The sequence below is a fragment of the Microcaecilia unicolor genome, chromosome 11, assembly GCF_901765095.1.
Source record: "Microcaecilia unicolor chromosome 11, aMicUni1.1, whole genome shotgun sequence".
In the NCBI taxonomy this organism is placed as follows: domain Eukaryota; kingdom Metazoa; phylum Chordata; class Amphibia; order Gymnophiona; family Siphonopidae; genus Microcaecilia; species Microcaecilia unicolor.
The window spans coordinates 82,994,323-83,007,722 of record NC_044041.1 but is presented as its reverse complement, the minus strand read 5'-3'; the positions used below and the strand labels follow the sequence as shown (position 1 = coordinate 83,007,722).

General features: G+C 44.8%; 1 protein-coding gene across 2 annotated transcripts in view; it reads right to left on the bottom strand.

Moving 5' to 3' along the window:
• PIAS4 (protein inhibitor of activated STAT 4) overlaps positions 1-1,970 on the bottom strand; it is a 120,265-nt gene extending 118,295 nt beyond the window's left edge. For both annotated transcript variants that reach the window (XM_030218076.1, XM_030218077.1), the window contains exon 1: positions 1,848-1,970. In XM_030218076.1, the coding sequence (XP_030073936.1) occupies positions 1,848-1,874 (27 nt within the window). In that variant the 5' untranslated portion in view covers positions 1,875-1,970. The remainder of the gene's footprint in view (positions 1-1,847) is intronic.
• Positions 1,971-13,400: the final 11,430 nt, after the last annotated feature.

Here is a 13,400-nt window from a genome sequence, read left to right as displayed (position 1 = left end):
TTTTAGTTAGGTCAGTAATGCTGGTGTGAAGAATTGCATTTTGATTTTATGTATGTATATCTTGTAAACCGCTGAGAACTTTTGGATTGTGCAATATAAACATTTTTTAAATAAACATGAGAAATCTGGGGCTCTACTGTGCTAAATCCTACTGAAATAAACACTTGATCTCTGATTTCACATTGCTTTGCTTCTTTTATTGTTACTTTAAAGCTCAATGTGCATTATTTGTATTCAGTGTTTGTATTTGGCTAATTAAAAACAAAACAAAAAAACCTCCACCCATCTCAATGCAGCCACCACCTTACAATCCTCAGACACTAACTCCAAGGTCTCTTTCCTGGTCCATGCACTTCAGCCTCTCACCTCCTACTACATACAGCTCCTTTGGATTTAAGCACCCCAAATGCATAACCCTAACATTTCTTCACGTTAAAGCTTAACTGCCAAGCATTAGCCTAAGCTTATAATTTTTGCAGGTCACTCCTCATGCATTTAATTCCCTTTGTGGTATGCACTCTGTTGTCAATCTTCATGTCATCCACAGAAAGGCAGACTTTTCTTCCAACCATTCTGTTCAATATATTTATGCTGAATAGGCCCCAGTACAGCTACCTGAAGTACTCCACTACTCACCTTTCTTCCTTTTGGTGAAATTCCATTTACCACCATCCTTTACCACCTACCATTCAACCAATTTCTAAACCAGTTAACCACCTTGGGTCCCATCCTCAATCTGCTCAGTTTATGAGCCTCCTATGAGGAACAGTATCAAAGGCTTTGCTGAAATCTAAGTGGGCTACATCCAGTTCTTTTACCTTTGGTAAAGCCATGTTGCCTTCAATTTTGTAACTCATTGAATTGTAGAAAACTGACTATACTTTCCTTCAGCAGCTTCTTCATTACCTTTCCCACCACTGGCAAGTATCTGTAATGACTAACCTCCACAGGTTTTGCACAGTAAAAAAAAAAGTCTAGGAACAAATATCCATATTTCAGAATGTACACATGCCCAATTATTAAAGGCTGCTTTCACGGGTCTTTAGTTAGGGGTAAGGTTTATTCACGTGAAGATAAGTGTAAGCATTAAGGCAGTCCACAGAATAGGAACCCCAGATTTCCATTAAGAGTACTTCACTGACAAAAAGAACTGTAACCTGAACTAAGATCTTCAATAATTTTTTTCACTTGCCCTTAGGTGACAAAGTAATGATCATTCCGTGCCCACGAGGCAAATTATTAGTACAGCTGGTCCTTAAAGAAGATACATTCTGAGAACTGGAAAAGAATTTCAAATCAGAGGGAACCACAAGTTGCCACCAACCCTCTAATAACCTAGCCAATGCTATAATATGTGTTTGAGAGAATGGATTTCCCCCCTTTACTATAAAAACAATAGAAACTAAACCATAACAGCACAAATAAATGTAATACCCATCAACAAGCCCTCATTGTATTACAACTTGCCAAAAGTGAACGGTTATAGATTGAAATACGTACAACCTCGCTTCAGGCAGACCCTTCTGTTCAAAGCTCCTATTCCTAATTAGGCAGCCGTAATATTGATACTAGCTCAACAAGCAAAGGAAGCACTAATGGGGACTCTGAAGCAGAAGGGGCCGGGTAAATATGAAGCAGATCTCGTGTCCCTGGGGAAAGGAATCGGCCAGGGCCGCCCTGAATGCAGCAAGCTGGGCCAGAGACTGTCCCGGGAAGCGCAGTCCACTGTCAGCTATGAAGCAGAGCCAGCCCGGAGAAGGCCGCCAGTGGAAAGAGGAAAGGCCCTTATGGTAACCTCCCGAAACCGAGGACTGCTTAGCCGGCAGCCCGGCCCCCGCCTCACTTACCTTCGCTTCCACCAGCTCCGCCGCCATGTTGGCCTCCAGCGTCCTGCGCGCCCGCAGCCGCCGACCCACGTGACGCTCCCTGAAGGCCGGCGACCAATCGCCAGCCACCCTTGGCCTCAGCCGTTTCAGACCCCCTCCGCGCGTGCTCGTGCAGCTTTGCTGTCGGTCGGCACACACCAATCCAGACACTGACATGCATCCCACGTAAGCTCCACCCCCTGTACGCTTCAGCAAATCCATTCTTAAAGGCGAAAGGCACGACTACGAGGCGTGTGCGCTCATGCGCAGAAGAGAAAAGGACACCAGGACTCTAATAGGGCAAGGGCTGGCGCTTGATGAATTAAAACTTTTACTTGCATTTTGATCCGGTGGGTACAGGCTGTTGAAGTATCTGCCACTCTTGATTTTGTATTCTGATTAAGTTTCTGTGTTTAATAGTAATGAACAAATGTAGTTTAACTGAGAAAAAGAAATTGAAAGACAAATTCCTTATTGTCAACTGCATCCTGAAACCCAGGGAACACAATATATGGCATGAGGGGTGTACAACCTTGGCCCTCGCCTGGTCGAGTTTTCAGGATTTCCCCAATGAATATGCATGAGATATATGTGCATACAATGGATGCAGTGAATGCAAATAGCTCTCATGCATATGCATTGGAGAAACCCTGAAAACCCAACTGGATTGTGGCTCTTGAGGGCCGAGGTTGGACAACCCTGGTCAGAGATTATAATGCACAGAGATAGGGATACAAGAATGAACCAAGGTGTGAATCTTTTGGAGAGAGCCAGATTTAGGAATGACTGAGGCATGGAAATGCTTTCACAAAAAGAGTTGCTAAAAGACCTGATATCAAAAGGGAGGGACTTTAAAATTGGCATTAGCTTTTTTGACATCCCTAGCAGATGCGTTCTGCTACACATGGCTACAAAAAGTAGAATGCGTTAAGAAATGTTAAAAAAAAAGTCTGCCAGCACTAGCCCCCGCCTCCTAACCACCGGTGCTGCAACCCAATCTCTGCTAAGCTTCTGAGGATCCATTTCTTCTGAACAAGATTCCTTTATGTTTATCCCACGCATTTTTGAATTCCATTACCGTTTTCATCTCCACCACCTCCCTCGGGAGGGCATTCCAAGTATCCACCACTCTCTCCATGAAAAAATACTTACATTTTTCTTGAGTCTTCCCCCCTTCAACCTCAATTCATGTCCTCTAGTTCTTCCTGTCTCCGGAAAAGGTTAATTTGCGGATTAATACCTTTCAACTATTTGAATGTCTGTATCATATCACCCGTTTCTCCTTTCATCCAGGGTATACGTGTTCAGGTCAGCAAGTCTCTCCTCATACGCCTTGTAACGCAAATCCCATACCATTTTTGTAGCTTTTCTTTGCACCGCTTCAATTCTTTTTACATCCTTAGCAAGATACGGCCTCCAAAACTGAACACAATACTCCAGGTGGGGCCTCACCAACGACTTGTACAGGGGCATCAATATCTCCTTTCTTCTGGTCACACCTCTCTCTATACAGCCTAGCATTCTTCTGGCTATGACCACCATCTTGTCACACTGTTTCGTTGCCTTCAGATCCTCAGCTACTATCACCCCATGGTCCCTCTCCCTGCCTGTACATATCAGACTCTCACCACCTAACACATACATCTCCCATGGATTTCTACTCCCTAACTGCATCACTTGCATTTCTTCTCATTGAATTTTAATTGCCAAACTTTAGACCATTCTTCTAGCTTCTGCAGATCCTTTTTCATGTTTTCCACTCCCTCCGGGGTGTTCACTCTGTTACAAATCTTGGTATCATCTGCAAAAAGGCAAACTTTATCTTCTAACCCTTCGGCAATGTCACTCACAAATATATTGAACAGAATCGGCCCCAGCACCGATCCCTGAGGCACTCCACTACTCACCTTTCCCTCGTCCGAGTGAATTCCATTAACCACCACCCTCTGGCGTCTGTCCGTCAACCAGTTCCTAATCCAGTTCACCATGTTGGGTCCTATCTTCAGCCTGTCAAGTTTATTCAAGAGCATCCTGTGGGGAACCGTGTCAAAAGCTTTGCTGAAGTCTAAGTAGATTACATCTATAGCACGTCCTTGATTCAATTCTCTGGTCACCCAGTCAAAGAATTCAATGAGATTCATTTGGCACGATTTACCTTTGGTAAAACCATGTTGTCTCAGATCTTGCAACTTATTGGCTTCCATGAAATTCACTATCCTTTCCTTCAGCATCGCTTCCATTACTTTTCCAGTAACTGAAGTAAGGCTTACTGGCCTGTAGTTTTCAGCTTCTTCCCTATCACCACTTTTGTGAAGAGAGACCACATCCACTCTTCTCCAATCCCACGGAACCTCTCCAGTCTCCAAGGATTTATTAAACAAATCTTTAAGAGGACCCGCCAGAACCTCTCTGAGCTCCCTCGATATCTTTGTGTGGATCCCGTCCGGTCCCATGGGTTTGTCCACCTTTAGATTTTCAAGTTGTTCATATACCAGGGGTGTAGCAGACTTCGACGGGAGGGGGTTCCAGAGCGCGAGGTGAGGGGGCACATTTTAGCTCCCCCTGGCGCCATCGAGCCCCCCCCCCCCATACATGCTGCCAACTTTCACCTCCGCCGCCGCAACCCTCTCGACCCCCTCCTTCCTGCCGCCAGCCTTCTCCCGCTGCGTACCCTTGCTGGCGGGGCACCCCAACCCCCACCAGCCAAAGTCCTCTTCTCGGCCGCGCGAAGTTGCTGACCCCCGGCTGCAACCCTCTCGACCCCCCCTTCCCGCCACCAACCCTCTGCCGCCGCGTACCTTTGCTGGCGGGGGACTCCAACCTGCGCCAGCTGAAGTCCTCTTCTCGGCCGCGCGGTGTTGCTGACCCCCTGCTGCAACCCTCTCGACCCCCCTTCCCGCCACCAACCCTCTGCCGCCGCATACCTTTGCTGGCGTGGGACTCCAACCTGCGCCAGCTGAAGTCCTCTTCTCGGCCGCACGGCGTTGCCGAATGATCTGACCAAGTTTGAATATGTTTCTGTGCGTGTGTCTGACGTCCTGCATGACGTCAGACGCATGCACAGAAACTTGATCAGATCATCAAGCAACGCCGCGCAGCCAAGAAGAGGACTTCGGCTGGCGGGGGTTGGGGTCCCCCACCAGCAAAGGTACGCGGCAGGAAGGGGAGTCAAGAGGGTCGCGACAGGGGGGTCCAGGGCCAAATCTATGGGGGTCCATGCCCCCGTGGCCCCATGATAGCTACGCCCCTGTCATATACACTCTCTTCTGTGAACGGTGCTATATCCACTCCATTCTCATATATACTTTTGCCAGTCAATCGTGGCCCTTCTCCAGGATTTTCTTCAGTGAAAACAGAACAAAGGTATTTGTTTAGCTAATTTGCTTTTTCTTCATCATTTATTTATTTTTATTTATTTATTTGTTACATTTGTACCCCACCTATTTGCAGGCTCAATGTGGCTTACATAGAGGCATATTTTCAAAGCACTTAGCCTCCCAAAGTTCCATAGAAACCTATGGAACTTAGCCTCCCAAAGTGCTTTGAAAATATGCCTCATAGTACCGTAAAGGCGTTCACCAGTTGGTTGATAACAAATGCAAGGATGTATTGTGGTCGAATGAGGTAGGTGTGTGTCAGGCACCGTGAATGTTGAAGGGAATGAAGATTGTATATTGTCCAGTACGATCATTGGTTGTGCTGTGTTGCTGGCTGTGGGGATTTACGTTGGATCGGTGGGGTAAGCCTTTTTGAAGAGGTTGGTTTTGAGTGATTTTCTGAAGTTTAGATGGTCATGGATTGTTTTTACAGCTTTTGGGAGTCCATTCCATAGTTGTGCGCATAAGTTGGAGAAGCTGGATGCGTAAGTTGTTTTGTATTTAAGTCCTTTGCAATTTGGTTAATGTAAGTTTAGGTATGATCGTGATGATCCAATTCTGTTTCTGGTTGGTAGATCTATGAAGTCTGTCATGTATCCTGGGAATACGCCGTAGATAATTTTGTGGACAAATGTGCAGATTTTGAAGATGATACGTTCTTTCATTGGGAGCCACTGCAGCTTTTCTTGGAGGGGTTTAGCACTTTCGAAGCATGATTTACCAAATATCAGCCTAGCAGCTGTGTTTTGGGCGGTCTGCAGGGTTTTTTTTGCGAGTTGTTCTTTACATCCCGCATACATTGCATTGCAGTAATCTGCATGACTTAGGACCATTGATTGTATTAGGTTTCGAAAGATTTCCCTCGGGAAGAAAGCTTTTATTCGTTTAAGTTTCCACATTGAGTAGAACATTTTCTTTATTACGGAGTTTACTTGGCTTTCAAGGGTAAGGTTGCGGTCGATTGTGACGCTGAGAATTTCTAGGCTGTCTGAGGTAGGGAGGGTGTGTTCTAGGGTGTTTATGGTTGTGGGTTTGTACTTGTTATATTGAGATGAGAGGATGAGGCAGTGTATTTTTTCAGTGTTCAGTTTCAGTTGGAATGAATTTGCCCAGGAGTTCATGATGTTCAGGCCGTCATTGATTTCATTGGTTATTTCTGTCAAGTCATGACTGGAGGAAATGTAGATTGTGACGTCGTCTGCATAGATGAACGGGTTGAGGCCTCGGTTGGATAGGGACTTTGCCAGTGGGATCATCATCATGTTGAAGAGTATTGGTGATAATGGTGATCCTTGAGGTACTCCACAGATAGCTTTCCACGGTGATGATATGTTTAAGTTTGATTTTACTCGGTAAACTCTGGTGGTTAGTGTCAGGATTGCTGGACATACTTAAATTAATATGAAACCAGCTTGACATACTTAAATTGATGAAATCAGCTTCTGATAACTCCTCCCTCTCTCAGGAAGCTGAGGATGGCAAATGGACCAAATGTTGCCCAGCTGCCTGCTAGCCCTGTGTTTTCTTGATTACCCCTAATTAACATTCTTATGTCCTCTCTGGGCATCTGGGAGCAGGGCTCTTTGAGAACAAAGAAAGCCAGATAGATAGGCTCCAAAACTGGGGACTTCAAAGAGTAGAACCTGTGAAAATGGTCACCCTTGCATCAGGAAAGTAAACTGGAGTTTGTAAAGGAAAGAGCTGACAAACAAAGGCTGGGAAGAAAGGAAGTTGTTTGATCCCTTTCTGTTCCTGAGGTATATAGAGCAGAGCACATGGCTCTGCTCAGCCCTTTTTTCTCTCTCTCTTTCTCTCTCTCTGCACATACACATCTCCAGCCATCAGAGCCCCCAGCTCTGGCCGCCCTTTCTCCTTCAGCCCTACTCATAGCACATGGCTCTGCTTTCTTTCTTTGTTTCTTTCTTTCTTTCTACACACACATCTTCAGCCCTACTTCAAGGCTTCTCTCTTTCTCTGCACCCCCACCCCCCCCCAATTCTTAACCTTTCTACTACTACTACTACTATTTAGCTCTCATTGATTCCCATCTAAACCCACACACACTGATACCTGTACTAAGTGCTGTGAGTCTATATATGTACATACAATATACTTTCTATATATATCCAAACCCGTGTGGATTGTGTATTCTTTGGGAACCCACTGCCTCTGTGAACTGGACCCGGGCCCATACCTAGACAACGATTGCTGACAGTTTGAAAACCCTTTATCCAGTTAAGTACGTTTCCATCAATTCCAAAATGGCCAAGGAGTCTTAGTAGTATATTGTGGTTTACCATGTCGAATGTGCTCGACATGTCAAATTGGAGGAGAAGTATACTTTTACCTGTGGCTATTTCTTGCTTGAATTTGGCCAGGAGTGTGACTAGGACAGTTTCTGTACTGTGGTGGGGGCGGAACCCTGACTGTGAGTCGTGTAGTATTGAGAACTTGTCCATGTATTCTGTAAGCTGTTTGGTCACCAAGCTCTCCATCTGTTTGACTACTAGTGGTATGGACGCAACTGGGCGGTAGTTGGTTAGGTAGTTTGTGTTTTTCTTGGCATCTTTTGGTATTGGGATGAGTAGGATGTTGCCATATTCCTTGGGGAAGAGACCTTGTTGTAGCATGAAGTTTAGTTGGGATGTGAGTTCTGTTATGAAGCAGTCAGGGGCGGAGTTAAGTAGGTGACTGGGACATATGTCCAGTTTGCAGTGGGTGTTGGCAAACCTATGAGTCGTTTTTGTGACTGATTCAGTGGTGAGGAGAGTAAATGTTGACCAGAAGCGGTCAGCTGGGCATCCACCAGGGATTTGGTCCAGGTCGTTGAAGAAGTTTTCAATGTCAGTGTTGAGGAAGTGTGCTGCGTAATTTTATTATTTTTTCGTTAAAGTAGTTAGCAAGTTTGTCTGCGGGTGGGATGTCTGTACATAAGTACATAAGCACCGCCATATTGAGAAAAGACCAAGGGTCCATCAAGCCCAGCATCCTGTCTCTGACAGCGGCCAATCCAGGCTTCAAGAACCCGGCAACCCCCCTCCCCCCCCCCCCCCCCCCAAAAAAATAATAATGTTCAATGGACTTTTCCCTCAGGAATCTGTCCAAACCCCCTTTAAATTCCGTAAGGCCAGCTGCTGTCACTACATTCTCCGGCAACGAGTTCTAGAGTCTAACTACACCCTGAGTAAAGAAAAACTTTCTCCTATTTGTTTTAAATCTACCATATTCTAGCTTCATCTTGTGTCCCCTGGTTTTGTTGTTGTTTGAAAGTGTAAACAAATGCTTCACATCTGTCCGCTCTACTCCGCTCATTATCTTGTAGACTTCTATCATATCACCTCTCAGCCGCCTTTTCTCCAAGCTGAAGAGCCCTAACCTTCTCAGCCTTTCCTCATAGGGAAGTTGTTCCATACCCTTTATCATTTTCGTCGCCCTTCTCTGCACCTTTTCTAATTCCTTTATATCTTTTTTTAGATGTGGCGACCAGAATCGGACACAATACTCGAGGTGCGGTCGCACCATGGAGCGATACAACGACATTATAACATCCTCGTGTTTGTTTTCCATCCCTTTCCTAATAATACTCAACATTCTGTGCGCTTTCTTAGCCGCGGGAGCACACTGGGCAGACGTTTTTAACGTCTTATCAACGATGACACCCAGATCCCTTTCTAGGTCCGTAACTCCTAACGCGGAACCTTGCATGGCATAGCTGTAATTCGGGTTCCTCTTACCCACATGCATCACTTTGCACTTGTCAACATTGAACTTCATCTGCCACTTGGACGCCCAATCCCCCAGTCTCACAAGGTCCTCCTGTAATCTTTCACACTCCTCCTGCGACTTGACGACCCTGAATAATTTTGTGTCATCTGTGAATTTAATTACCTCACTAGTTACTCCCATCTCTAGGTCATTTATAAATATGTTAAAAATCAGCGGTCCCAACACAGACCCCTGCGGGACCCCACTAACTACCCTTCTCCACTGAGAATACTGATCATTTTGCTTCCTATCTTTCAACCAGCTCTTAATCCATAGTAATACCCTACCTCCGATCCCATGACTCTCCAGTTACCTCAGGAGTCTTTCATGAGGCACTTTGTCAAACGCCTTTTGAAAATCCAGATACACAATATCCACCGGCTCCCCATTGTCCACATGTTTGTTCACCCCCTCAAAAAAATGCAGTAGATTGGTGAGGCAAGACTTCCCTTCACTAAATCCGTGCTGACTTTGTCTCTTCAGCCCATGTTTTTGTACGTGCTCTGTAATTTTATTGTTGATAATAGCCTCTACCATTTTGCCCGGTACTGATGTCAGACTCACCGGTCTATAATTTCCCAGATCTCCTCTGGAACCTTTTTTAAAAATTAGCGTAACATTGGCTACCCTCCAGTCTTCCAGTACCACACTCGATTTTAGGGATAGATTGCATATTACTAACAGTAGCTCTACAAGTTCATTTTTCAATTCTATTAATACTCTGGGATGAATACCATCAGGTCCTGGTGATTTACTACTCTTCAGTTTGCAGAACTGACCTATTACATCCTCCAAGTTTACAGAGAATTCATTTAGTTTCTCCGACTTGCCCGCTTCAAATATGTTTTCCGGCACCGGTGTCCCTCCCAAATCCTCGGTGAAGACCGAAGCAAAGAATTAATTTAATTTCTCCGCTACGGCTCAGTCTTCCCTGATCGCCCCTTTAACACCATTTTCGTCCAGCGGCCCAACCGATTCTTTAGCCGGCTTCCTGCTTTTATGTTTAAATCTGTTTATTGACGTATCATATAAAATATGTATTCATAATATTCAGCAAACAACCTTGTTAATACAACATACAACTATTATCAATCCACGTACGTCAAAACATTTTCTTCTTTTATCCCCAAATAATCCCTCTCCCCCCCCTCCTCCCATCCTTTACATTAAACCTTAAACCTTTGTTTACAGAATCTCCATAACCTCCTTTTAACATAATATCGTTCAGTCCGTACTAATATCCTCATAACTGCCCCTCCCTCTGAAGACTTCAGTATCTTCCACTTTTACTGGACAAGATACGTACCCTCCGTCTACTCCAGAAAGGACAAAAAATTCCAACAGTGAACCAAAATACATTGTTTCCCCAAACTTTATTTTCCTCCCTCTTTTCCCCCCATTCCTTAACCAACCCAATACTGGATTTCGAATCAGCACTTCCCTCCCCCCAGACCATTCTCTCCCCCCCTCCCTACCCTCCCTCCCCAGTCTTCATTCAAATGTCTAAAGTCTGAGCATGAGCAATTTACCCTCCTTTTCCTCTTATAAATCTTACCCCAGGGAGTTTACAAATTGTTAACAATAAAACTTCTACCTCTTGGACTCATTATTTGTAAATATGGGTCCCAAATTGTCAGAAACTGTTTCTTGCGTCTTAAAGTGCCTTTCGCATCTCGAGCTTCCCATGCCATCAACTGATGTACCTGGTTCCTCCAATGTCCAAATGCAGGAGTCTCCGCCCCCACCCAGTATTGTAATACTGTTTTCCGAGCCACCAAGCATAATTTCCTGCAAAGCAGCCGCCCAGGCCCCCTTAAATTGTGAAATGCTCCAGGCACATCCAACAGTAATTGTTCCATTGAACCTTGAATAGACCTATTCACCAGGTGTTCCAAAAATCGCACCACCTGGGTCCAAAAATTTTTTACTTTCTGGCAAGCCCAAAATGCATGGTAGTATGTATGTCTAGGATGACCACATTTGGAACACTGCGAATTTTGGGCCCCTTCCACATGTGCTAGTATCACCTTGGTCATGTATGCCCTTAGGATCACCCGAGCCCCACATTCCCTCAATCGCATATCAGATGTTAAAGTATAAACTCCTTTTAAAGATTGCAAGACTTCCCACGTACCTAGCCCCACTCCTGATTCCTCTTCCCATTTTGCCTTGATCCCCTCAAACTTTTTAGCGGGACTTAACTGAGCAAGGGCCTGCACCAACCCAGAGACGGACAATCCACAATCCGATATCTTTGAAAAAAATGACCTAAGCTCTACTCCTAGCTTAAATTGCACTTTATTCTTATCCAAAGTCTTTATGTAGTGTATTAATTGTGCATAGGCAAACTGTGCTCCCCACCCCTTCGAGGACTCTTCCTCCCAAGTTTCTAGTGGTTCTAACTCCCCTGTGGCTCCCAGTACATGTTCCAAAAGATATATCCCTTTTTGCTCCCATCTCTTAAACCAAACATTATCCCATCCTGAACTAAACCTACCGTTACCTCTTATAGGTAACTGATCCGACACCTCAGGGTCCCCTCCTAACCGCCTCACTAGAACCTTCCACCCCTCTCTCAATGTTTCCAAGAGCACACTCCCTTTCATGTCCTCAGGCAACTGACTTCTTTTACAATGCAACAGATAATAGAGATGATATGGCGCAAAATGTTCCTGTTCTAAATATAAAGGTGTATATACAGTTGTCCCCTCAATCCAATCTCCCATATGTCTAAGCATACAGGCTTGGTTATATAATCTCAAATCTGGCAATCCCAGACCACCTTGCCTCCAGTGACCTACCAATAGTGCCATTCTCAACCTCGGCTTTTTCCCTGCCCAACAAAAAGCACTCACCCTTTTATAAAACAATCTTAAATCTTTTTGAAGAAGGCATATAGGTAAAATTTGCAAAACATATAACCACTTTGGAAACTGAACCATCTTTACCAAATTGATTCTACCCATTAAAGAAATTGGCAATAAACGCCACCGCTCCAACTTCTCCTTGGTGTCTTCAATCAATTTCTCCACATTTAGCTGATATAATTTTGTCACATCCATGCTTAAATTAATCCCCAAATACCGAAATGAATCTGATGCCCATCTTAAAGGGAACCCCTCCCTCCATTCATCTTTCACTTGGACTGAGGAAGGTAAAGCCTCCGATTTCCTCAAATTCAATTGGAGACCTGCAAAGTCTCCATACTCCCCAAAAATGTCCAGAAGCGCCGCTAGGGAACTTCGAGGACTTTCCAAATGTACCAGTATGTCGTCCGCAAATGCCGCTACTTTGAAACACCCCTCCCCCACTCGAACCCCCTTAATTTCGTCTGTTGTCAGTATCTCTCTAATTAAGGGATCCAAAGTCAGCACGAAGAGAAGCGGCGACAGAGGGCATCCTTGCCTAGTACCCCGTAGAACTGGGAACATCGCTGACGACATTCCATTCACCAACACTGTTGCCTGTGGCTCCGCATATAATGCTCTTATTCCTGAAACAAAGAGACCCTCAAAGCCATATGCCTTCAATACTTCAAACATAAAGTCCCATCTCACCTTATCGAATGCTTTCTCTGCATCAAAACTTACTAGGATAGATGGTATCTCTCTCTTTGATCTCTGCTCCAAAGAGGTCAATATTCTCCTTACATTCTTGGTGATTGATCTTCCCTTCACAAATCCTACCTGTGCTTCATGTATAATTTCCGGAAGCACCTTAGCCATTCTATTAGCTAGAATTTTTGCCAACAACTTCGCTTCAAAATTAAGCAAAGAAATCGGTCTAAAAGATTCTGACAACAACGGGTCTCTACCCGGTTTTGGCAGTACAATTATTTGTGCCACCGTTAAGGACTGCGGCATTCTTTCCAGTTCTATAATTGTATTAAACATAGCAGCCAACGGGGTTATGATCTCCGTACCCATTAATTTGTAAAACTCGGCTCTATACCCGTCAGCTCCAGGTGCCTTGTTCAACGAGCTTTCCCCTATCGCCCCCTCCACCTCGTCCCCGCTTATTTGTACATTCAGCTGTCCTCTAGTTTTCTCATCTATCAAGGGCAGTACTTTGGATTCCAGATATACCTCTCCCTTCAAACCTAAGTCCGGAGGGCTTTTGTATAATTCTGTGTAGTAACGGTGAAATACCTGAGAAATCTCCCTATCAGTACGTACTAAATGCCCGCTCGGCTCCTGGATTTGCAATATCCCCTGTGGGCGGGCTTTAGGTCTTAACAAATTGGCCAACAATCTCCCCGTTTTATCACCATGCTTATATAGCTGATATTTATAATATATTTGAGACTTAACTGCACGTTGATGGAGCAGTGAGTTCAACGCCACCTGTGACTCAAGTACTAATTGCTTGGCCTTCCCCGATTGTTCCTCCCCCA